Raw genomic sequence first — 26,562 nt, 5'->3', positions numbered from 1 at the left:
TCCCTGACCCGCCCCCCCGCTGTAATTCCCCGTATGTTTGAACCCTTGCCGGTGGAGTGACTGAGCTCGCGGCTCTCTGCAGGGAGCTGTAGCCGGGGACCATGCGCTCTGTGTGGGGTTTAGTGGCCGTGGTGGCCGCCGCCACCTTCTACCTCTACCTGCTGTCCGCCTTTCTGCCGGCCGCTCCGCCTCGAGCCCTGCAGCCCGGAGCAGAGGGACAGGAGCGCGAGGAGCTCGAGGAGCGCAGGTGAGCTACTCACAGCGGCCGCGCGCGCTCAGGAGATGATAGGAGCGTTTATAGTGAGGGGTCACTGCTCCGTTTGGGTCGCAGAAGAAAGCCTCGGTTCTTACTGGCAGTGTGGAGTACAGAGTTGTTGGAGATGGCAAAGCTGGCGGCCCGCTGGTGGTTAAACAGAGTATTAGACAAAATTCCGCTTATTATCACTCATTTCCACTACAGTTTACTTATTATTCCTTCATTCTTTTCTTCAGTTATACTTTGTAAATTAGTTTAGTAAGTTTAAAAGTACTTGTGCATTAAAGTGCGTTCTCTGTGTGTGTATATATATATATATATATATATATGTATATATATACATATATGTGTGTGTGTGTGTGTGTGTGTGTGTATGTATATATATATATATATATATATATATATATATATATATATATATATATATATCTCGCTGTTGTCAGAACAAAACCTTGTATAACTTTACAGGAGAAGGAAAAACCTACTTTACTTTTAAAGTAAGTCAATGGAACCCGACTTTTTTTCCAAGTAATTTTGATCTGTTTCTTTTGGTCCATTCCTCATGAAATTTACACATAATGTAAAGGACAATAGGTACTTTCAAATTAGGTCAAAAACTGAAAAACAGTTACACACGCATATACACACATACATGTGTGTGTATATGTATGTCCAAAAGCTGAAAGTTCTGGTCAGTAAGCATTTATTTACCTTTATTTACCTCTATTACAGTAAATACAACTAATATTAATACAGTAAGTAGTGATTTTTTAGTAGTGATGTGCAAAACTTTAGTCATGGAAGCCCATCATTAATTAGTTGTATTGGTGTGCTGATGAGGACCTCACAAATTTACGTGCTCTGGAGGCGTCCAGAAGAAATCTGGAGCCAAACTTTGTTCATCAAACCAGCTTACAGTTCTGTGCAAAGGTCTTAGGAACCTAAGCACATTATTATGTATATATACTAATCTACGGTCTTATTCTTTTTATCAGCTTCCATTAAGGTATATATGCACTTTGTAGTTCTACAATTACTGACTGTAGTCCATCTGTTTCTCTGCATAGTTTTTTAGCCCCCTTTTACCCTGTTCTTCAATGGTCAGGACCCCCACAGGACCACCACAGAGCAGGTATTATTTGAGTGGTTGGTCATTCTCAGCATTGCAGTGACACTGACCTGGTGGTGGTGTGTTAGTGTGTGTTGTGCTGGTACAAGTAGATCAGACACAGCAGTGCTGCTGGAGTTTTTAAGATCACTATGCGCAGTGCCAGGCGTCAGCTGGAGTAGTGTAAAGCACACCACCACTGGACTCTGGAGCAGTCTAAACATGTTCTCCAGTGTGATGAGTCATCGTTCACTGTCTGGATGTCTGATGGAAGAATCTGGGTTGGCGGATGCCAAGAGAACGCCACCTACCGGTAAATGCATAGTGCCACCAGTAAAGTTTGGTGGAGGAGGGATAATGGTCTGGGCTGTTTTTCAGGGTTTGGGCCCTTTGGTTCCAGTGAAGGGTATTGTTAATGCTGCAGCACACAAAGGGACAATTTAGACAATTATATGCTTTTAACTTTGTGGCAGCAGTTTGAGGAGGGTCCTTTCCTGTTTTTGCATGACTTCGTCCCTGTGCACAAAGCGAGGTCCATAGTTTGATGAGTTTGCTGTGGAGGAACTCCAGTGGCCTGCACAGAGCCCTGACCTCAACCCCACCCAACACCTTTGGGATGAATTGGATCGCTTTTTGTGAGCCAGGTCTTCACATTCAGCATCAGTGTCTGACCTCACAAGTGCTCTCTTGACTGAATGGGCACAAATTCCCACATACTCAGTCCAAAATCTTGCGGAAAGCTTCCCAGAAGAGTGGAGGCTGTTGTAGCTGCAAAGAAAGGGGCAACTGCATATTACTGCCTATAGTTTTGGACCAGTTTTAGTTTTGGAATAGGATGTCCAACAAACTCATATAGGTGTGATGGCCACGTGTCCACATACTTTTGGCCATATAGTGTGTATATATTGAGTCACTACTAAGAATTATTCAGTTACTACTATTAATTCAACAATTCTACATTACACTCGTATAAATTATACATTAATACTGTGAACCTAATGTGTAAGTTATGTAGTTATGAGAGTGAGGAAATTAAGATCCTTGTGCTGCGTTTACGTTACTCCGTGTCTCACAGCAGAATTGGCGACCAACAACGTCATCCAGCAAAGTATATGTTGCTATAGTGATAGTATAATTGAATACTGGTTTTAGCCACTGGTTAATCTTTGAGCACATGCTAATGTCTCTAATAGTGTGTTTTTGATGAAGTTTGTACTTTGGTATACGTGAATGAGCATGACTGAATTTGCAACGTCCTACTATAAACATTTATCATCAGGTTTCAGAATTTTCCACATCTGGTTTATTCCACCTCTACGGCCGACAGCAAAGGTTGGGAAAATTGAGCTCTTGACAGGACGTCTGCTGATTACTGCTGTACGGTGAATTTTCCATCACTGCTCCATTGAATAGCAAGGAGTTTGCTGTTGACTGTCTGTCCTCATAATGTAAACACAGCACAGAGTTTAAGAGGTTAAAACCCTCTAAAGGTCTTCATAATGAGCTGATGAGCTGAGTCAGAAGTGTTGGATTAGAGAAAACACCAAGATGAAGCAGGACAGAGAAAGACTGTCTGTTTAAGCCTTAACTGAACACCAGGACTGCAGGGACCCGGCCAGGTTACCCTGCTGTAGAGTCAGCACTGTGTTACTTCTTACTGTACTGTCTTTCTCTCTCTTTCACGCTCTCTCTCATTCCTCTCTTTTTCACTCCTTTTCACTCTCTCCCTCTCTCTCTCATTCTTTTCTTCTCTCTCTCATTCTGTTTCACTATTTCTCCCTCTGTCTCTCTCTACCTCTCTGTATCTCTTGCTGTGTCTGTCTTTCTCTCTTTTTCTCTCTATCTCTCCCTTCCCTTCTTGCTTCCTTTCTCTCTCTCTCTCTCTCATTCCTCTTTTTTCACTCTTTTTTCACTCTCACTCTGTTTTTCATTCTCTCTCTCATTTTCTTCCTCTCTTTCTCCCTCTCTCTCTCATTCTCTTCCTCTCTCTTTCTATTTCACTCTCTCCCTCTGTCCCTCTCTACCTCTCTGTATCTCTTTCTTCCTCTCTTTTTCTCTTTATTTCTCCGTTGCTTCCGTCTCTCTCTCTCATTCCTCTCTTTTTGCTCTTTTTTCACTCTCACTCTGTTTTTCACTCTCTCATTTTCTTCCTTTCTTTCTCTCTCTACCTCTCTCTCTCTCCCCCCTTTCTCTCACTCTCTTGTTCTCTTTTTCTCTCTCACCTTTTCTTCAGTCATTTTCTTCCTGCCTCTCTACTCCATTCTATCACTCTGTCTTTCTTTTTTCTTTACTTATTTTCCGCGGTCAGTTGTCAGTAGTAATAGATAGCCGTGAACATATCCAGTAAACGGCAATGACAACATCTGTGGTCGTTCATTATTACGTCTGGCATCATAACTGTCTCTATTTCTCTGTCAGCTGATCTGCCATCGAGGCGTTTAGTGGTGTGTTCCTGCAGAAATTCATCACCTGCTTATAGAGTGGACTGTGTGTGGACGGACAGGGAGATTCAGTGAGATGTTTATCAGACTTGTAGTACATAAACCGTTTAACACTATCTGTTTGGACAGTAAGTGGTGATAGGAGGTGTAACAATGCACATTTTCAGGTTTCCTTTTCTTAGGTCAAAACTCGATTTGTTTTTTTGACATCTGTTTACAAACTACATCATTTTTTTTTATTTAAATAATGAGGAAAATGTGGCTGTAGAGAGAAGGAGGTGCAGATATGTGTGTATGTATAGATGGACAGAATGAAAAGAAGGATATTCTAGAATGTTATTCTAGTGGTGATGATGCTCAGCTCAAATCCTGAGGAACATTCTGCTCCTCAATCCACTCGTCATCTCTGTCACTTTATCCTCAATGGCTCTCACTCACTTTTGGACTCTCAGTCTTGCAGTCACTGGGTCACATGTTGTCACATGTCATGACTCATATTGAAATGCAACCCACAAACCATGTATTAATACATCTTGTGTCTGCCGACATATAATTCTATACCACACACATCTTTTTGGCTCTGATCAATAATAGTCCTCAAACTGAACCTTACTGATGCCTGATTCGACTCTCTCTAGCAAACTAAATCCCAAAAATCACAACCCCTAGAGCAGCAACTACCTTCCTGCAGAGCCTAAGGGTTTATGCTGCTGATTGTAACACCTCTGACACGCCCATCAAACAGGACCAAACGTGCCTCAGCACCTGTTGCACTCTGTTTCACACCGTTTCGATGAAACATGCTGTTCAACCTGAAAACCGTAGCAAAACAGTGCGCAACATTAAGAGACTGAATGTGCCCCTGATGTATTAGGGCAGGGGTCGGCAACCCAAATGTTAAGAAGAGCCGGTTTTTCTTTTCAACAAAAACCAAACCACCTTGGGAGCCACAACATTTTATGTCCACTTTACCATCTTGGCTGTAAATGTGTCTCAGTATGTACTAATGTAGTAGTACAGGCTAAAAAATATAAACCAAAATGCAGACTTACTTTGCTCTGCTTTAAGCTTTAGCTCAGCTTTTTTCACATTTCTGGCACAAAACTTTAAAGTAAAAGCAAAAGTTGGACAGTTTATTGCAAAATGTCTCTTAACGTTCTACTTTTTACGAGGCCGAATTCAGCTTTTCATTTGCCCAATTCTTGTGCACATTTTCCTGTTCCACCTTAAATGGTGCCTGAAGCGGCAGAATGTAATTGCCGCAACATTTAAGGTGGAACGGGAAAGTTCGAACGAGACGCTGACTTCAGCTTTGTGACTTTTCAGTTAAAACTGTGTTAGAATGACCAGCAGAGCTTAATTACTGCAACAGGGCAGTAAAAGAGCTGCACTTTGCCGAACGCTGTATTAGAGTTAAGTAAGGGGTGGGATAGCTTATTGAGCTTCAGCTAAAGTGACAAAAGAAAAAAAAAGCCCAATCATTTGTTGGTGTAAGGATAGCATAAGCCCCGCCCACTCTGGTAGGACACACACAGACGCCTATTTTTTATCACTGACAGTTATTTCTATGAAATACAGGAAAGTGTACATTTTCATACATTGTTGACACATTCACATTTTTGAGTTGTCGATACTGTGAATTAGACATTAGAATAAAATATGACTGTCATGATTGAACAAGTAAAAAAGTGAAATGTTCAGATGAGTCATTCTTCACAAGTGGCTGAGTGCATGTGTGATGTACACCAAGTGAACAGTACAGGTCTGAATGCTTGACCCCTGCAGTAAAGGAGCCCAGTGGCTCTTTTATGCTGTTATGCTGGCGTTTTTCCACCGGGCAGTAGAGTACAGCATGTTTCCCATCGCACGTCAGACATGTGAAAGTAGGCGGAGCTTGTTTTGTTTAACTGAATCATTAACATTAGTGTTACCAGCAGACACAAACAACAGTAGCGACCATGGAGAAGCTTCAAGCTCGGATTTATCTTTTACTTGCTGTTTTGTTTTATGTGAGAGTCACAGACAGCAGTTCTGCCTAGCTATTCTGATTATTCTGACGTTTCATTTCCTGATGGGAGTGGTCTCTCCCAGGATGGGAGACAGGGCACCAGTGGTCACTGAATGGTTTGATAAGTATGAAAATGATATGAATTGAATGCTATGCCCTTTGCGGTCACTAGATCATATGCCAGTTGAACACCTAAGGGAGATTTTGGACCAACGTGTTAGACAGGTGGTCTCCACCACCATCATCAAAACACCAACTGAGGGAATTTCCTTAGGAAGAATGGTGTTACATCCCACCGGTACAGTCCTCAAATCTATGCCAAGGCTCACTGAAGCTGTTCTGGTGGCCTTACTTTTTATTAAGACACTTTTTGATGGTTTTTCCTTTAATATGTCTGGATATATTTCATTTATAAATGCTCTTTCTGGTGAATTAGTATGTAAAACCTAGAGTCGTATGCAAATGTTTGCATATTTTAGAGCACATCTCTATTTATTTGCTAAGTTTGACATGTTGGGAAAAAACATATATAAGACATATATAATATAAAATGTGCCATATATTCTGTGCAGGTCACCTTTTAGGTTTTTCCCCCAATATGTTAAATTTAGCAAATAAACAGTAATTTGCATTAAGATGTGCAGAAGTATGTCCTCTGTAGAGGATGCCATTTCATGACTGGTGCTCAAACTTTTGCATATGACTGCAAATATTGATTAGCTGAAGCAGGTATTGGATGGTGACTGTAAATACTGGGTTTTCTTATGGAGAGGATTTTTAATGGTTAAGCTAACACACTCATACACATCAAATCACAATGTACTGTATTAATGTATATTTGTTTTTATTTTGTTATTTATTCTGTTCTTCTGTGTTAATGTGTTTTTCTTACTGCTGAGATTGAAATATAATGCTTTCATGTGGCCTAAGACTTTTTCACACTACTGTAGACTGATGAAGGTGCTCATTACAGCTCATAGTGGCATGCATATGTGGCTGGTGGACGGTGGACGATGGATAAAGGTTAAGGCTGAGGGTGAGGTAAGCTGAGAGTAAAGGTTAAGTGTACGAACGCAGGGTTGGAAGTTTGGAACTCTGCCAGCGAATCTCTAGATCATCGCTATAAAAATCACAACACTTCCTTTGAGGATAAAAACACAGTCCTTACAGTGAGTGTAGGCCTTCACTTGTACTGCTTAGAGTACTCTGTGGCTTTCAGGGGCCCATATTCTATACTGTATGTTGTACTTATGTTTTACTTTTAGTTTGTATGTTTGTACTGTTTTATGTGGCATAAACAGTCCGAATTCATTTGTAAAGCTACCATTTTCTAATGACATGATATATGTATGAGCTATGTTCTGACCGGCTGCTCCGTATTATACCTCATTCAAATAGCAGTTTAGGCTGAAATGTACAGAACTAACTGTTAACTTCAAACTGAAGTCATCAGGATGGGAAAAAACAAAACTTCAGCCATAAAGAAGGCCATAATGATCAGTTTGCTTCCTGACAGCCAGGAACAGCTACTGTCTGCAGCAGAGGCCACTAATAGGCGGACCGTGGTCTGAGTCCGGACCCCGCTCTGTCCTATGTGGGCCCGGATCTATAACCGATAAACTATGGACAATTATTAAATTTCGATGGGGTGGTCCTATTTTAATCGGCGTAACTTTTTTAGCCTTTACTGTACCGCTTTAGCTGCCGGGGAAACTCACAGACCAATCACATGCTGAGCCAATCAGATCTGTGCATTACGATGAGCACTGAGACTCAAATGAGTGACGCACACACATAGGGATGAGGTGAGGGAAATTATTTCTCATGCCGTGCTCTAAAACTGACAATAAATGTTCTTGAAATATTACTGAATTGTACTTTATTTGATTTGACATTCAGTTGTTGACTGCATAAGATGTTGATGTAACTACTAGGCTACTTCAGTAAACAGTATATGGCACTGAATCGTAATGCAAGTTAGACATTATGATGTTCTGGACCTTTGCTTGAGGAAATTTTTTCTAACTGGACCTTCCTGAATTTTAATTAAATGCCCCTGGTCTGCAGTAACAACACTTGTCATCACTTCAGTGTGAATGGACGAGCTGGTGGCTGAAAGGGGGATCATATGAAAATGGGTTCATGGTTGTGACATCAGAACCATGATGAATTCACAACAGGCTCTTTTTGCAGTTTGCATATATGGATTGTATGGACTGGGGGGGGATTATTGCTTTTCACAGAACTTATTTAACCTATTTATTTTACAAATAATTGAACAAAATATGGTTTTCCATGATATGGGCCTTAATTTCATTGTAGCTGTGGAGAGAAAGATGTGCAGATAGATGGATAGAGTGGAAAGAAGGATGTTGTCATGCTGGTGGTGATGATGCTCAGTTAAAACCCTGAGGAACATTCTGCTCTTCATTCCACTCATCATGTCCGTTATTTTATCCTCGATGACTCTCGCTGCATTTTGGACTCTCAGTCCTCAGAGTCACCGGGTCATGCTGTCATGTCTCACGGTGTAAGACAACCCACGAATTTCCCTCAGCAAGTGGCCAGCTCCTCAGATTCTCCCCTGGCCAGCAGAAAGACTAGACGGCCTCTGGGGCCCACGACACGCCCAGCACCTGTCCTCAGCCTCTGAACTTCTTCTAGGAGACCACGCTAACCCATTACATTCATGTTGTTAGGACCAGACTTCAGTTCCTCACTCTCATAACTGCATAACATGCATATTAGTTTCACTGTAGCTGCTGAATAATTCATACTACACTGATAAATAAAGGTGCTATGGAACTGCATGTCCAAGCCCAAAAACATTTCAGAACCTGAGTGTTTAATAGTGTATTTACTGAATGCACTAAATACTTCTTAAGATTAAAAACTGCTGCGCCAACAAAGATTGAATTCAGCAGAGTTTGGGGTCAAGGATTTATTAATCATGGGTTTTATTTTGAACCTATGTTTCATGTGATTAAAACCATGACCTGCCTTTCATTTTGATTGTCCACTGTTTACACTGATCAGGCATAACATTATGACCACCTCCTTGTTTCTATGCTCATTATCCATTTTATCAGTTCCACTTACTATATAGGTGCACTTTGTAGTTCTGCAGTTACAGACTGTAGTCCATCTGTTTCACAGCACTCGTACCAGCGCAACACACCACCACCACATCAGTGTTACTGCAGTGCTGAGAATAAGAGGGTACCTCAGAGTACCTGGTCTGTGAGGGTACATGAGGGTCCTGGTCACTGAAGAACAGGGTAAAAGGGGGCTAACAAAGTATGCAGAGAAACAGATGGACTACAGTCTGTAATTGTAGAACTACAAAGTGCACCTATATAGTAAGTGGAATAAGAATAAGAAAACGGTGGTGAATGTCAGAATCTTGTGAAAACTGCATAAGTGGGTTTTGAGAAGAAATTTCTTCGTAAGAATGGTTGATGAATGAGACCCAGTGTTAGTAAATAACTCTACAGACTAATCATTATCACTACTTTTTTTTCCTCCTTCTGAGAGAAAACTAGAATAGGGCTGCATCATTGTATGCCGCAATACAGTGAATCCTAGAGAATGCATACTCACACCTGAAGCCTAACTAGCTTTGAAAACAAGAATATTACTGGAGGAGCCCTTTTTTATGATGATACATCACAATGGGAATTTATGCTAAACTCAGCCTGCCTAATTTGGTCCAGGGCAGGCTGAGTTCAGGATTGCAGATCATAAACAGAGCTTGGAAAAATCAGGACAGCTTCTGGGCAGAGCTTCTGACCTATCAGGACATAGCTTCTGACCTATCAGGGCAGAGCTTCTGACCACTCAGGACAGAGCCTCTGACCTATCAGGACTGAGCCTCTGACTGTCCACTGATAGAGGTGGACCTCTCTGGTTCCTTTTTTTCATGACATTTGTGCCATTAATCTCATTAAGGATATCGCTTTTTTAACATAGGAAGCTAATCATACTACATAGATTAAAAAAAAGATTTAAAATATTAATTATTACTCCAGTCAGTGGTAACACGGAGGCTACAGCATTGATTGTTTGCCATTGCAAGCACTTTACTTTCCTGCATATATTTCTTTTTACTTCAAAATAAGCCCCTTGACGACTCCTCCTGTTTTTCATAAATGTCATGCTTTCATGCGCACACATAAGGATTAATCACAGCCAGAGTATTGAAACCTGGATTAACCCTTTAAAATAGGTTTATTACAAACTAAGGCTTATTGTTCAGTAACTACAGGGACTTCGGTGTAAACTAGCTAAGCTATTCTTAGGTTATAGAAGTGTGTAATAAAACTCTGAGCCCATCGGTGTGCCCCACCCATTCAAGAGGGTAACATAGAAATATGTCTTACCTGGAGAATGTTTAGTGTGTTTTCAGCTGTTTCCTTCAAATACACAAAACTTACAAGTGCAAACATACATGCTTTTGTGAGATCGTGCTGCTGTGGGTTTCCTCTCTTTCAATGACACACACAAATGCTGCTATTTGAGAGCTAATTTAAGTTACCCTTGTGGAGAATCTTTAGACTGCTCAATGTGAGTGAGTGAGTTACAAGCCCTGAGAGTCTACGCATATAAAATGAAACTGATACATACAGTTGTATGCAAATGTTTGTGTGCCTCTGGTCAAATGACATGTCGTCTACAGAGAACACAGTTCTGCACATTTTATAACCCTTTATTTGCTGAATTTAACACATTGGAGAAAAAAATACACACACACACACACACACATATATATATATATATATATTAAATAAGGATTAAATTTAATTTGCATTTACTGTAAAATAAAACCAGGATTACAATGATGGTTTAAATAAAACCCTAATAATGACTAAACTAAGTTGAAAGTTTGGTGATAAACCTTGATACAGAGGTTAATGGAGGATCCAGTATTTACTGTTTCAAGCATGTAACTGTTTATTCATGTAATCTACACTTGCCTGTATGTTAGAGTGTTGCGGAGTTAGAGGGAGCAAATGAATGTCGTTCCTTTCTATAATGATGGCGCTGGGCCCCGGGCCAGAGAGAGGACAGACAGAGACCGTTAAAAGATCACACGATTCCCTCTGGAGCACCCCGGGGCTTCTGAATGTGCTGAGAAAGAGAGAGAATCTTCTTGAGGAGTGAATGTTCTCAAGTACAGAAAGCAGCAGATGTCCTTGGCAGGACTGAGGCAGAGTTACTTTGTCAGATGTTACTAAAATTAAGTGTGTAATAAATAAGTAAATAGAAGTAGGACTTCCAGACAGACAGAGAGAGGCTGCTGTGCCTGAGTAACACGAGTTACGTAATTCAGAGATTCAGATTCATCATTTTTTTGACCAGGGAAATCAAGCCCTGATTAGGGGCCACTGTGGCCAGTAGACCTGCATTTACATTAGTTGAGTGATGGGCAGGATTATATGTATGTTTAAAAAGTCATAAATTAGTCTGTAAGTGTACAATATTTGCCAATATACATTCATATGTAGAACTTTACATGTTTTGGTGACTTTCTAAATGAAAGTAAATTAACACAAAGTTAAACTGTGGCATTTTTCTGCAAACCTCAGAGCACAATTTTTGCTGGAAAAAATAAAACATAAAATATGCCAGAACTGTTGCACAGCCCACATTATATATGTTATTTTTTCTCCAATATATCAAATTCAGTAAATAAACAGTCATTGTTTATTAAAATGCACTGAAGTCTGTTCTCTGTAGAGGATGTGTTTACTTGTTTTGACTTAGAAAATCAATAAAACGTGTTGTTTGACCAGGGGTCCCCAAACTTTTACCCACGACTGTAGTTACTCTTTCTGAAGTCATCTTTAATTTGGCTCTTGTGAAATGTATAAGTGTTGCACTGTGGTGAATGAATAGAAAGTGTTTTTGGAAAGTCCTGGAATATGACTAAAGTACCACCTGTTAGCCATTTAAAGGGTGGGTAGGTCGGGGTGTGTGTTTCCTAGTCTCTGGCTGGACCCTTAAGATGTGCACAGTTATCTATATACAGCTTAGGTTTGTTTTCAGCACCTGCAGTACTATAAACTCCTATATGTAGTGCGTAGGGAATTTCCCATGAGAAAGTGGAGACGACTTGCGTGGGTTGATGTGGGTGTTGAGTGAGTGACAGTAGCGAGTAGTGTAGTAGCATCAAACTTCAGTATCTACAGCACTACGTCTGTTTAAAATAAGCATAGTATATATATATATATATATATATATATATATATATATATATATATATATATATTACATTATATTAATTATATTATTACATATATTGCAGTTGCGGTCAGACTTTAGCTGCTGGCTGCAGTCACTGCACATATGCTGCTTTGCCGTGTGTCATGTTTGTCACCCTCAGTAGAGCGTAAGCGAAATTAAAGCCCTGGTTTTTTAGCTTACGGAACGCTTATTAGGGCTTTGGTCACATGCCTGTCTGGCCAATGGGACTTCCCCATGCAGTTCATGTTACCAATAGCAGCACGGGATACCATTCATTAGCCAATGAGAGTGTGAAGAGGTGCACTGCACTGTGGACACTGCATGACATGAAAAAAAACTGGCTTCATACAGCCTCAGTCTGGCAGTGTCTTAAGTTTCGGGGGCAGTTTGTTAGAGGCAGTGGAGGGGGGTCACTAGGAGACAGGCTGAGAGGGCACCAGGCTATTTCCGTCTCACAGTTGTGTCATGTTTCATTTTTGTTTAAGACATGTCTCTCTCTCTCTCTCTCTCTCTCATGCTGACTTCACCTAGTACTCAAGCACTTCTGTTTACCACTTTCTTGCTGTGGTATAACTTTATAGGAGAAGGAAACAATGTTCATAGCTGTAGCCTCTTCCTGCAGGCCCACTAGTGGCCATTCTGCTGGTGGAACTGAAATCAACTAGGATATTTTTAATTAACATAATCAAATAAAATACTTTTTTTCCCGTAATTCTGTTATCAGATTAACTAGGACACCGTTGCTCTGTATGTGAGATGTTGTGACTCTATGTTGAGCTGCTAGTGAGCAATGAGGGCGCAAAAGTGCTGCTGATAAGAATGAGTGTTTACAGCACAAATATAGATGATATGTGTAATGATTTCTAGATGATACATTTTCTTTGGGACTGTTTTACCTCACAACACCCTGCATGTACCTTTTAACAGTATGTTTTAAGCCAAATGTCTCAACTTATCAGGAATTCATAATCATTTCATGTGATAACTTTCAGTGAGGGAGCTTATAGAGGGGGATGTCTGGTTCCTATCACCAACACTATGAAGTTTCTGCAAGTTTTGGCAGGTTTCACTAAAATGGAGCATTTCACTCCAAATCACTCTGAATGACTTGTTTGTATCTTCATCATTTAATTAAGCAGACGTTATTAAAAAATCAGTGGAATCCCTTTTAATATGACGAGAGCCATGAACATAACAAGGTAAAAAGGACCATTTTGATTTCAGGTTGGCTTTAATGTAATGAGAGGATATTAATGTACGTGAAATAAACTCTGGGTTGAAACATGTGCAAACACCATTCAGTGATTTCAATAATATATAAACAGTTTGATTGTAGATCAGTTATTCTAAATGTCCATTTGTCTAAAAATGTTCATACAATGTAAAGAGCAGCTGATTTTTTAAAAAAATATATAAAAATATAAAGAATAAATAGAGTTACAAGGCTTAGACACGACAGTGATAACCTTTTTTATAAATATGTAAGTTCAGGCTGTTCTTTTGCTTTTCTCAGACCATAAAGCCAGTTTCAGATCCATCTTTCCTGTGTCAAATAGGTTTCAGCACTTCTTTAGAACAGTGTAATGGAGACGGCAGCAGAGCGGGGTGACCGAGCTGGGCTGATGATGAGTGAGGTTATGAAGTATGATCTATGAACAGAACTGTGTAGAGAACACTATCTAAAACAATCTATTTAAGATCATTGTACCGTCAAGTGACACCCTTGCTTTCAGACCCTTCCCTTCCTCTGCGCTAGGGCATTACTACCACGCCGGGTTTCTGAGACTAGTGTTGTTCAGGATCAGCAGCTCCTATTTCAGTTTTTCAGAATCTTTCTGAAAGTTTCAGAACTTTCCTGATCATTGTCAATAATACACATTACTGTGCAGAGTCTGAGACCAGCCTTCATTCATTTAATTTCCAGTTTTATATATATATATATATATATATATATATATGTATTTGGTGCCTTTATTGCTTTATAAACTTCCATTCCATTCAAGTGACTTTCTGAGAAGAAATCTGCAGGGATATTTTTCCACACCTCCAAAGTTCCAAAGTTCAGTCTTAGAAGTTGGTTGCATTTTCTGCTTCTCACGATCCAAATAATCCCAAACACATTCAGTGATGTTGAGGTCTGGACTCTGGGTTGGTCAGAACATTGTTCTGAGAACACCAGCATCTTTTCTCAGTAACAGCTACACATCCTTTCAGACTCATAGTGCTGAGTGTCTCACAGTGGAACGATGGACAGGTGGAGCTTGATTTTCTCCTCTCTCTCAAAGATGAAAGCTTAAAGTGCTGTTTATCTGAGGGGGGCAGTTCTGGTGTCTACCAGGTCTTACACAGTTGTTATGAGTCCCATTTTCTCTGTATCTTTTTATCATTTTTTGAACTCCAGTTGTCCTTTCTTTTTCTTATTTTCCTCTCACCTTTCTCTTCATTATTCAAGTGGATTATGTAATATCTAATCTCCTCAGAACTTTCTCCTGAAAACGAACAATTTGTACTTAATGGCTGTTTTGACTGTAAATGAAATAAGTGAAGGGTGGTCTCTGCCCTTTGCACAGAGCTGTCAATTCAAAGCAGTTAGGTTGCAGATAAATGTATAAAATGTTTCTAATATCCTTGTCCTGTTCTCCTTCACTGCTTTCAAACAATCAGTCGAAATCTGTCAGTAAAAAAATGATGTGCGCAGAATGATGAACAGACTGAGACCGAGAAATCTGTAGAACATTGAAAATGCAGTTATAATAATATTAATATCCAGAATTCCCCATATTTTAAAACACAGCATGCAAAACATACTGTTAATGAAATACTCAACAAAATGTCCAAAAGTAGCTTTTGATGTCTAGTTTTTTATATTTACAGTAATAATAGTTAGTACTGTATGTAAAATAACAGCAGTTAATAAAGTGACTCCAGACTCTGATTTTTGACCAGTAGTGTATTTGTTGCCAGCAAGTGTTTCTGCGCTTTCTGTTCAAACCCATGTCATGCAGTAACCTTCCTCTCTGTGCCAAATGTTTCCTAACAGGTTGCATTTCCCGTCTGATCTGGATGAGCTGCGGGAGCTGGCCGAGCTGTTGAAGTTCTATAAACGGCAGCACACAGCCTATGTGTTGTTGCTGTACTGCAGTGCCTACCTCTACAAGCAGTCCTTCGCCATCCCCGGCTCCTCCTTCCTGGTCAGTAGTAGAACAGTTAACATACATTTACAGTTAAGAATGTTTTTTGAGACTGACAGCAGTGATGATTCACGGGGGGCTTAGCTAGAACTTTTAGAATGGGATGACCAGGGAGGCCCTGAGATTTTATTGGGCTGGAACACTTCTAGAAAAAATCTAACAAAGCGCATTAAAATGTGCTGGTTTTTCCTTAGTACATAACTGAATCTGTCCATCATTTCCACATGAATAAATATTACGTCAACACAACTATTGCTGAAAGTAAACTGAAAGATAAGCAGTGTTGATGTAATGTATTCTAGTCATTCATGATGAAATGATGCATTTGAATCAAGTAAATTAAATGCATCACTATTCACAGTGCACAGTGTTAACTTCAAGAAAAACATTTCATACAGACAGGCTATAGAGGTATTCATTTAAGCTGCTCTCTACAGGTTATACATGATCTAATGATTAGAAAGCTAGCCAGATAGCACTGTGTAAGCTACAACACATGCATGTGTTCAACTGTAAAAAGTAATTAGCATGACAAACGATTATAGCTGACTAATTATTGATAGTTAACTCATCTTACCATCGCACAGCCTATTTCACAACGTAGCTCACAGAGCAGCACTGCTGAAGGGGCCCAGTGCACCTTCACTCACAGCAAGATACACGAATTATTAAATGCAGCACCACCAGATTCCAATAACTGATGCCTGAAGGGTGGTCAGGCTCCATGCTGAAGTTGCACTGGCCACCTCTGGCCACCCCACTGATATTTTTGATAAAACAAGGACATACAGTGTCATTGTGTGAAATTGTGACTGACTATGAAGCAGCAAAAGCTATTTAAGTGCTAATAGCTCCCCCTTGTGGAGAATCTCCAGCCTGCTAAATGTGAGTGACTTACAAACAGGTCCATGAGGTGATTCACATCTAAAAAGCTCAAATAATAATGAGTTATTTCACATCAACTTAAAGTTGTATGCAAAAGTTCAAACAGCCCTGGTCATATGACGTTTTTGTGATTTTCTAAATGAAAATAATTTAACACATTTTCTACAGAGAACAGACGTAAATATGACAATTTTCTGCAAATTCTAACATGTTTCTATTTATTTGTTGAGTTTCACATATTGGAAAAAAAATAAAACAGAAAATATAAAATGTGCCATAACTTTTGCACAGACATTTTATTTATTTTTATTTCCAATTTGTTAAATTCAGTAAATTTAACAAGTATCTGTGCCTTAAACTGTGCAGAAGTGTGCTCTCTGTAGATGTTGTGTTAAATTATTTTCACTTAGAAAATCAACAAAACATAGTTTGACCAGGGGCACCTAAACTTTTGCTTGTGACTGTATCAAAGGCCTGGCAGGTCACATCATGGATTTCAAGAAAGATAAAAAAAAATACTTTAAATCACACAACCATAGAACGTTTAAAACTGAGCTCCAAATATTTTTTAGTTATAAAAACTAAAACCCCAGCAGGCTCTAATTAATGTTTTAAATGCTGAGTTTAGCTGCTTACAGAATAGCTGGACTTATTAACTGGCTTTAAATAATGAAATATTAAGTGGCTTTAAATATAAAGCTAAAAATTATCTTTCACTTTAATTGAACTGCTTAATAAATCCTCACAACAGCTTCAGTTATTGGTGTAGCTTTTCTATCAGACTGTGAAATCTTTCAGCTTCAAAAATGAATCTTTTTTACAAAAAATTGAAATTCTACAGTTTTTAGAAGTGCTTTTTTGAGAGTCCCTATATGTGACCCTATACTACCCAATAATTTCCTGAAGGGGCCCTAACCTTGGTGCTCTATTTAAAAATGTGGTGAAATAGCCCTTTCAAATGAACCTATAACAAATAGAAACTAATTCAAAGGCTAAACTACTAATAGTGAAAACATTTAAATGATTTTGGTTTAGACGTTTTTGTTTCCTCATCATCGTCCAGCTTCCTGTGCATGGAATCCAAACAAACCACTTCATACTAACAGGCCCCCACAAATACTTAATCACTATCTAACAGTTTGTAAATGATAGTTAATAGTTATATAGTTGTTACAGGTCATTAATATGTGCTACAAGATGAATTATTTATCATTTACTTAGCAACATATAAATAAATAACAGCACTGTAAATGATCACTGCTGTCCCTCTGAGTTCCAGCCAAAACTCCCAGCAAGCAGGTGGTTATTGAAGCTTTTCTAAATGTGTTAATGGTGCTTGTTATTAAGGTTTATTACACTGTTGTTTATATCATTGCTAAATGCTGTTTCCTACTAGTGTTGGTAACTTATTGCTGGATTCTACATTCAATGGAAAACTTCATTTACGAGAGGGTGGTAGATAGCAGCCCACCTTAAGTGCAGGAATTAAAAGCTTGTATGTTATGTACCCCCTAACATCCCCTAACATCCAGACTCACAGTGTTTCCCTCTACATTTGCACTTATACAGTTGTACTTTACAGGCAATTTCTCCACCATGTCCACAGATTTGACCGTGCAGACTCACAGTGGGAGATTGTGTGACCTCAGTTTGACCTCAGTGATCTGCCCATCATAAAATAAAAGCCTGAGTTCTCCAACATTGGTTGTAAAATGTAACTAGATCTCTAAAATGGCCATTAGACAGCTTGTTCTCCGTTTGGCACTTTTTACTCATCATTCAGAGGCCGGTTGAGAAGAGAACAGTGGTCTATATCTCTGCGGGGGGCATCAAACATGTAGGGCTGAAGCACACTGGTTGGCGGTGGCGCTCAGCACTACCACTCACCCACACAGTCCTGAACAGACAGCAGCTCAGAATATTTGGAGCATTTATCTGCTCAGCTATTAAATTGTATTCATTTATATTTAATTCTTGAATATAGCACTGGTAATTGCTTTATCTGTGGTGTAACCATTTTGACGGGGGCTTTAAAAAATGTATAAAATTTACGTGTAAGAAGTAATAGAATAAATACATCTTTATGAATTCATTATAAGTTCAACTTTTTAAGAGGAAAAAGGCAAAATGAAAAAGTACAGAACATCGCAGTCCAAACAAAAATAAGTACCTCTGAAATAGTAACTTTACAGGAGAAGGCAAAAACACTCTTACCTTTCAATGTTAGTTAATGTAAAGAAGTTTTATTCCAAGTGATTTTAGAGCATTTCTATTGGTCCATTCTTCAGGAAATTTTCACACAACGTAAAGGAGAGCTGGTGTGTTGAAATGATGTAGAAAAATAAAAATCGTCAAAAATGGAGATTTGGACATGGTTTTCTTTGGACAGCGATGATATAATGATTAACTGGGCATTAAAAGTTTATGCATAGCAAAGTAGCAAGATAATAAATAACTACTTAACCATTCAAACATGAACTTAGACAGTTCATTCACAACTATTATTTGAAATTTAATAATGTTTGATTCATATATACATTATGATAACTATAATTAATGAATTAACAATTCAACATATTTACGTACAAATAATCAATAATTGGTTAATAATTTGAATAGTACCATTTATTAATGCATGTGTAACAATTATGTACTTGTTAATTATAAATACTAACAAGCTATTAGCTAATTAATAATTGTTGGTCATTAGAACCTGTTATTATTGTCAACAGCCAAAACTGTTCAAATCCAGTGCTCAGTCTAAGCAGTGTTAATTCTTGTCTCCGTGCTGTTTGTAGAACATGCTGGCGGGGGCGCTGTTTGGGCCGTGGCACGGACTGTTCATCGCCTGCGTTCTCACCACGGTGGGCTCCACAAACTGCTACCTCCTGTCCCGCACCTTCGGCAAACGCCACATCGTACGCCTCTTCCCCGAGAAGGTGGCCATGTTACAGATGAAGGTCAGTTTCCAGTTAGAGATGCTCTCAGTCCACTCAGACCGGCTCTGTATGTCATATGCAAAAGTTTAAGCACCCCGGTCAGATTAAAATGTTTTGATGATTTTCTGAGTAAAAAAATAAGTTGACACATCCTTTATAGAGAACACACTTCTGTACGTTTCTATGCACAACTACTGTTAAATTACTGAACTGAACACATTTCAACATATAAGTAGTTGATATCTCATGAGCTAGTTTGAAGAATTAAGTTTGTTCCCATGTTTCTCGTGCGCGCCTCGAGCCATCACATAGGGTTGTTACAGTCCAGCACCAGCACAGCTGATTTACCATAATGAAGTACTGATTAGCCGAACCAGGTGTTGGATGATGAGTACACATATTACTGGGCTTCCACAGAGAGGGGTCTGTAAATGGATAAATGATCACACTGACATACATAAAATCACTACTTACTGTTTTCATATTACTAGTATTTGTTCTATCAGTGTTTTTTTCTGAGCAAATAAACAAAGATTGTCAAGATAAATAGCTTTTTAGCAATTATAGCAATCATAATTTTCCTAGGTGCCTAAAAAACGTGTCATTTGACCAGGGATGCTCAAAGTTTTGCATATGACTGTACACTGCTTGACATAGCTTTTGCACCCATATTGTGAATATTTATGACAATAACTCAAACTAGGATTAATTCAGTGATAATTAAACACTCCACCTGCTTTTATCTCTGCTGTAGCGAGAATAAAACTCCACCTTTTGGAGTTTAAACCACTTCTGGACAAAAAGAGTTTTAGTCTGTGCTTTAGGCAGGTTCTGCTCTTCACACCAACAGAGACACTCTGATGAACATGAAGCTGAGTGCTGAAGATAAACGTAATATAAAAAATTGGCAATGAAAATCAAATGTATATTAGAAATGAAGGGAGTCCCTGAATGTTTGACTGGCAGTGTAACTGTATCATCCATCCATCCATCATCTAAACCGCTTATCCTTCTGGGTCGCGGTTGTAACTGTATCATTGTTTGTATTTTTAGTAACTGTTTTATGTCATTTATATCATAAGATGCTTCAGGTCTCAGTTGGGCTTCCTGCTAAAGTGATCTAGCTGCCTGTCCTTCTGCCTGTCTGTTATGGAGTTGTTATTTTTTCTGATAAGAATCAAATCAATCAATTAATCAATCAATCAATAAGTAAGTTTAAAAAATGAGTAATGCATTAATAAATAAATAACGATAACATTAAAAGTGAATATATATAATTAAATATGACCCAAAATGTATTGTCTAATTGAATGTAATAATTCGATTTTTACATTTATGTATTTGTTGCTCCAGCTCCCCCGCGACCCAGAGGATAAGCGGCTTAGAAGATGTGTGTGTGTGTGTGTGTTTGTTATTAATAATGATGCTACTGAAATTTAAGTCATTCAGTGATGCTATTAAAACTGAAATATTGAGATAAACAACTGAATAAATATATACAGACATATATAATAAAATAATTGTATTAATTAAAAAAATAAACACATCCTCTACAGAGAACACACAGAAATATGACATGTTTCTGCTGATAAAATAGAAACAATATATGATGTGCCATAAATTTTGCACAGAACGAATGTTTTTTTTTTTTAGGACATAAACAGTCACTGTGTATTAAATGTGCAGAGGTGTGTCTCTGTAAGGGATGTTAACTTATTCTCACTTAGAAAATCAACAAAACGTCCTTTGATCAGGGGTGCCCAAACTTTCGCGTACGACTGTTCTTCTGTGAGTGTGTGATTACCATGTATGTCCAGTAGGTGGCGATGTTTCCTTACACTTGTGCTGAGCTTCTCAGCTGAGTGATAGTGAAGATGCGCTGAGGAGAATAAGTGTGTTCGTGCTGTTTGACCTGATGAGCTGAAATAATGAACCTGTGCTTTGATCCCCTCCCAGCAGCTTTCAGGGCCTTTTCAAGCCTTTCAGATGCTTTACTGTCTTTCTAAAGAGGCTGAGTAGATCTACACCAACCCAAGTTTGAGTTCCCTCTCTTCTCATCCCTCTCTCTTTTTCTCTTCCCCTCTATGAATGTCTGTCTCAGGCAGAAGAAAACAGAAGTAGTTTGTTCTTCTTCCTGCTCTTCCTGAGGTTCTTCCCAATGACGCCCAACTGGTTCCTGAACGTAACCTCTCCGATTCTCAATATTCCCATCCCCATATTCTTCTTTTCCGTCCTCATTGGTGAGCACCCTCAGAATGTAGATGAGAAAGCAGGTCATCCAGATCAGCTGAGTCTGAGAAGTGCAGGAAAAAAGAATATAAAAGAAATATAAGCATATAAAAGAATATAAAAGAATAGTTTGGTGTAGTAAAAAGTTTGCAAGCGACCTCAAATGGACTTGCTTGTGTGGTTTCTGACACTGTATAATGAACTGTTACCTATAAAAACGGACAGATGTACTCTACATGGCTAAAAACAGTGGCAGACATCTTGAATTTTGTTTGTCCTTTCGTCTATTTTTAAAGAAAACAGTGTCATACAGTGTCAGACACCGTATAAGAGGGTCTGTTAAGAGATACTGAACAACTCAACACAGTTTAAGGCACATGTGAGACGACTCAGGCAGGTTGCACAGTGCTAATGTTAGTATTAGCATTGCTCTAGTGTTGGCCATTTGTTAGCTACATTAGCCTCGTAGCTCCAGAGCAAAACTAAAGAAGCAAACTACAGACAAAAACACGTCCCGGCTGAAGGACTACTTTGCCAATCTGTTCTTTTAAGCTAGAGTTGTATGAAAGTGAGGTTATGAAGTTTGTCAAGTTTAATCTTTTTTTCCACTTTTTCATTATTTGTGGATACAGGTTCACCTTAGCATTTGTTCTAGCAGACCTACATATTTTAAGCTAATGAAAATGCACAAATGTTTTCTTAGAATGCATGTATTTGCATGTATAAACCCACAATATTTCAGTAAATGAAAGAACATCAGAACCAGTTTTGCTAACAACCAATGTAATACATTATTATTTTTTTTTATTTTAATAAAAGTGTGGTTCTATAGTCCAATAATGTAGCGTTTAGCAATGTTATGTGGCAAAAAAGTGGTAAGACTGTACATACAGAGGTCAAAATTTCTGTTATTGTGAATATTTAACGGAGTAGAAGATGAACTGATCTCCAAAAAAAGATCAAACATTCTTTACAACATGTTAATCAAGATTAGTGTATTATTGTTTGTCCCATTTTAGAGTGGAAAAAAAGGGAAGGAGCACTATGCAAAAGTTTGGGTAACCAAAGAGATTTGAGCTCTCAGATAACTTTTACCAAAGTCTCAGACCTTAATAAGCTTGTTAGGGCTGTGGCTTCTTCACGGTCATCATTAGGGAAAGGCCAGCTGATGCAAAATTCAGAGGCTTATAAATATTCTGACTCCTCAAACCTTGTGCCAACAATCAGCAGCCATGGGCTGTTCTAAGCAGCTGCGTAGCTCTCTGAAAATTAAAATAATTGATGCCCCAAAGCTGGAGAGGCTTAACAAAGCGTTTTCAGGTAGCTGTTTGCTCAGTTTAGAACGTAATTAAGAAATGGCAGTTAACAGGAATGTTGGAGGTCAAGCTGAGGCCTGGAAGACTGAGAAAACTTTCCAAGAGAACTGCTCATGGGATTGTTAGAAAGGCAAATCAAAACCCCCGTTTGACTGCAAAAGACCTTCAGGAAGATTTAGCAGACTCTGTACTACTGTGCAGCTACAGCTGCACAAATATGACCTTTGTGGAAGAGTCATCAGAAGAAACCCTTTGTAAAAATATTAAAGAATTGTGTCATCTTTAACTTCATGCCTTTTGGAAATCAGATCGTCTTTCACTTGCGTAGCTTTTCACACTAACAGAACTTTTGAGCAGGGGAGCCCGACCTCCATACATCATATCTTCTTTAATGAGATTAGTTAAATCATACATACATACATCATCTAAACCGCTTATCCTTCTGGGTCGCGGTGGGGTGCTGGAGCCTATCCCAGCTGTCATTGGGCGGAAGGCAGGATACACCCTGGACAGGTCGCCAGTCCATCGCAGGGCAGACAGACAGACATATACAATCACACACACATTCACACCTAGGGGCAATTTAGCATGTCCAATCAGCCTGACTGCATGTTTTTTGGACTGTGGGAGGAAACCGGAGTACCCGGAGGAAACCCACGCAGACACGGGGAGAACAGGCAAACTCCACACAGAAATGACCCTGGTCACCCGGCCAGGAATCGAACCCAGGCCCTTCTCGCTGTGAGGCAACAGCGCTACCCACTGCGCCACCGTGCCGCCCTAGTTAAATCATACTTTGTGAAAAATAAACTACATTTTTAGTTGTATGCATGCAAAAAGGCCAGATTAATCACAATCATGTAACCTGAAAGATTTATGCACGTTATGCATGCTAACAAAAGCTACTAACACAAATATAACTTTGTATGGAGTGAGTCAACACGTCTGTCAGACTCATTCATTTGAAACGAATCTTTTTCCTTCAGGTCTGATCCCCTACAACTTCATCTGTGTGAGGACGGGGGCCATCCTGTCCGAGATTACGTCTCTGGACGATATTTTCTCCTGGGGCACTCTCCTGCAGCTGCTGCTGATAGCGTGTGCAGCCTTACTGCCTGGCGCTCTGATTCGCCGCTACAGCAAGACCCACCTCAAATTGGACGGCCTGGAGGTCAACGGCCACCGCAACGACCTGAACGATCGCAAGAGTAGATGATCCGGACCCTGCAGGCACCACAGAGCGGGGCAGGGGTTTCAAGCGCTAGTCCTTCCCAGAAGCACTGTGGGCTGTTTTTCACATCATCACAGTTTCCCTCTCTCCCCAAATGTAGTAGATCAGCCAAGACATGCTTGGTGTCTTTCTTTGTGCACTGGAGCTGCAAGGCTAATGTAGCTAACAAGTAACGGACAGAAAGTACGTCGCATTGGTAGAAACAGTAGTAGCCCATCTTCGTCCATCAGTCGTCCTCACTCCAGTGGCTCTTAAAGACTCGAGTTTGGGACCCCCGCTGTAGCAAATCTAGAGCACTTTTGAAGTGGTAGGTCACTATACGGAAGGAACAGCAATGAATTGGAGGTCCTGCACACTACATACAACAATACATACAGGCCTCTGAAGTCGTGCATCACTCTGTAGGACCATAATGCCCTTGTTAGGAACTCTGGGTCTAAGCTGGTTTTCTCTATGGGGAAAATGAACGACACCCTGTGGGAAACTAAAATGTTTACTGAAACCGTTTAACCGTACAAACAATTTTCCTCCGAATGTCACTGGATACTCTGAATTACAGGGTGGTTAAGGAGTCTGTTGAAGAGTTAAAATACAGCTACTGTGCACCAAAACTGCTGCACACATCATAACGCTGGCAGCTTCACCATAATACCCCACAAAACAAGTAAGCTTCGTCAGGTGTGGTAGTTGAGTTGCGTTGGCCTTAGATGCCTACAGTTTGAGTAGCTGGTGTTATTATTTAACAGTGTTGAAGTTTAATAGTGGTCTTACTTTCATGAGGCATCGTGTCAGTGCGGAGGAGTGTGATGAATGAACGGTGAATCAATATCGTGCCCTTGGAATTATAAGGTTCTGACGTTTTTGTCAAAATTGAGTTATTCACGTTCTTATTCTGTGACTTCTGAATATTATGTGAGGTGTTTTGAAGTTGTATACATTTTTGAACACTTTATCTAGAAAACAATAAGGTTCTGTCTCCAAAGTCAAACTCTAACTTAGGTCTATAACGTTCTACCTACGAGCCAATCAGTACTTTGAATACACACAAAAGGACCAATCAGGTTCTGCTTCTTTGGCATGTCGCTGCTCGGCTCAGTGACCGCAGAAAAAGTTTATAAAACTTTATGAAACATGAAAACATGTTGCTGAAACTCTGCCTGCCTTCTTACAGTTTTTTAAAAAGTCTTGTCTTATTATTATTTTTATTATTATTATTAATTAAATAGCGTACATTTGAATTGATGGGGTCTTAATTACAACATAAAGATTAATTTCTTGATTCATCCCAAAATAAGACATTTCGGCTCATTACAGTCACATTTCTGATATAAAACAAAACCTCACACTGCCTTTAGACTGACCCGCTACGCTTATTTGCAGGGTCAGTTTATTACAGTAGCTGGTTTCTGTTTAACTAAAGGAAACTTAAACTAATGGTTCCTAACTAAAACTGACCTCTGCACTGGACAAAATATTTAGCAGTTTTTGCTTTTTGGAAGAAGAAAAAGATAATTTGTCCTAAAACAAGAAACAAATGTTATAAAAAAAGCCATAAAAGCATTAAATCTATCTTTCTGATTATTTAGACACTCTGTTACAGCACCAATTTCATGTTTTAAAACAAATTACGAGTATAAACTGTTTGTGTTCCTTGAAAATCGTTGCTTCTTTTGATGTTTTGCCAGATAGAACCTTATAACTCCATGCAGTCAGTGAGTTCTTAGGATTAGAGGTTCTATTAGAACGTCTCGTGTTCCACATACCAGTTTTGCTATTTGGAATCCAAATTTTGTGAAGCTCAGTATCTCAAAACTGCTGAGAACGCAGATAGAACCTTAGAGTTCCAAGGGGACTAAATGTGTTAACGCAACCAGCAGATGGCACTGTTCTAGACTTCCCCTGGCCAGGAGACGGACCACTGGACGAGGGGAAGTTTTGGTGCCTTGATTGTAACAGTGGGGAGTGTGTTTTGGTTCCGAAGAGGATTTTGGAGGAATAAGATGAATATCTTAAAAAAATAGCCTGCATTTTCACTGGAAATCTTACTTAGTGCCACAAATTGGTAATGCTGCCCTTGTTCTGGACACTCGTATGCCAAGCAGGAGATTAGCAATGTCTTAAACACATACAGGCACACACACTTTGACTGCAGCAACACAGAAAATCTCACATCTTATTAATAGATTTCATGATATGGATTATAGAACATACCACACTTTCAGTATGTGACCTATTTGTATGGACGACAGAATCGAGATGTTTTAGTTTAAAACAGATTTACACTTTTTATGATGTTATTTTGCGGCTGCGCGTTTGTGTGTGTGTGTATTTCAGTGCTGTGTGATTTGATGTGCCTTTTCCCTGAATGTGCCTTTAAGCCTGAAAGCCTGTGCATGGAAGAGCGAGGTGGACTGTGTGTCTCAGGTGTTGTTTGTTTATACGTGTGTTTACATGTTTTTATAGTGCAGTATTTATTGATGTTTTTTAATGTGATTTATTTGTGGCTTTTGCTGCTGCTTGAGATAAACTTGCAAAAAGTCATGGAATGTATTTATGATTAATTCAGGTTGATTACACTTGGCTTTTTTGGGGAGTGTGGTATTATTTTAAAAGGGGCGGAAATTAAGAAATAACACCTAAGATTATGAAAGTACAGCCGTGTGCTTAAGTTTTAACACCCCTGGTCAAATTACATGCTTTGTTGGTTTCCTAAGT

General features: G+C 39.3%; 1 protein-coding gene across 2 annotated transcripts; it reads left to right on the top strand.

Moving 5' to 3' along the window:
* tmem41ab (transmembrane protein 41ab) lies at positions 1-26,562 on the top strand. 2 transcript variants are annotated; one of them, XM_036564862.1, is made up of 5 exons: positions 1-247; positions 15,097-15,247; positions 18,931-19,092; positions 21,173-21,311; positions 23,603-26,562. In XM_036564862.1, exons 1-5 carry the CDS (start codon positions 102-104, stop codon positions 23,830-23,832), a joined length of 828 nt encoding a protein of 275 aa, XP_036420755.1. In that variant the 5' UTR covers positions 1-101; the 3' UTR covers positions 23,833-26,562. The 2 variants fall into 2 exon arrangements, with proteins under 2 accessions (XP_036420755.1, XP_036420756.1); XM_036564863.1 differs by lacking the exon at positions 1-247 and adding an exon at positions 1,605-1,677.

Source organism: Colossoma macropomum, unplaced genomic scaffold, assembly GCF_904425465.1.
Source record: "Colossoma macropomum unplaced genomic scaffold, Colossoma_macropomum, whole genome shotgun sequence".
Taxonomy (NCBI): domain Eukaryota; kingdom Metazoa; phylum Chordata; class Actinopteri; order Characiformes; family Serrasalmidae; genus Colossoma; species Colossoma macropomum.
This window is presented reverse-complemented; position numbering and strand designations above follow the sequence as displayed.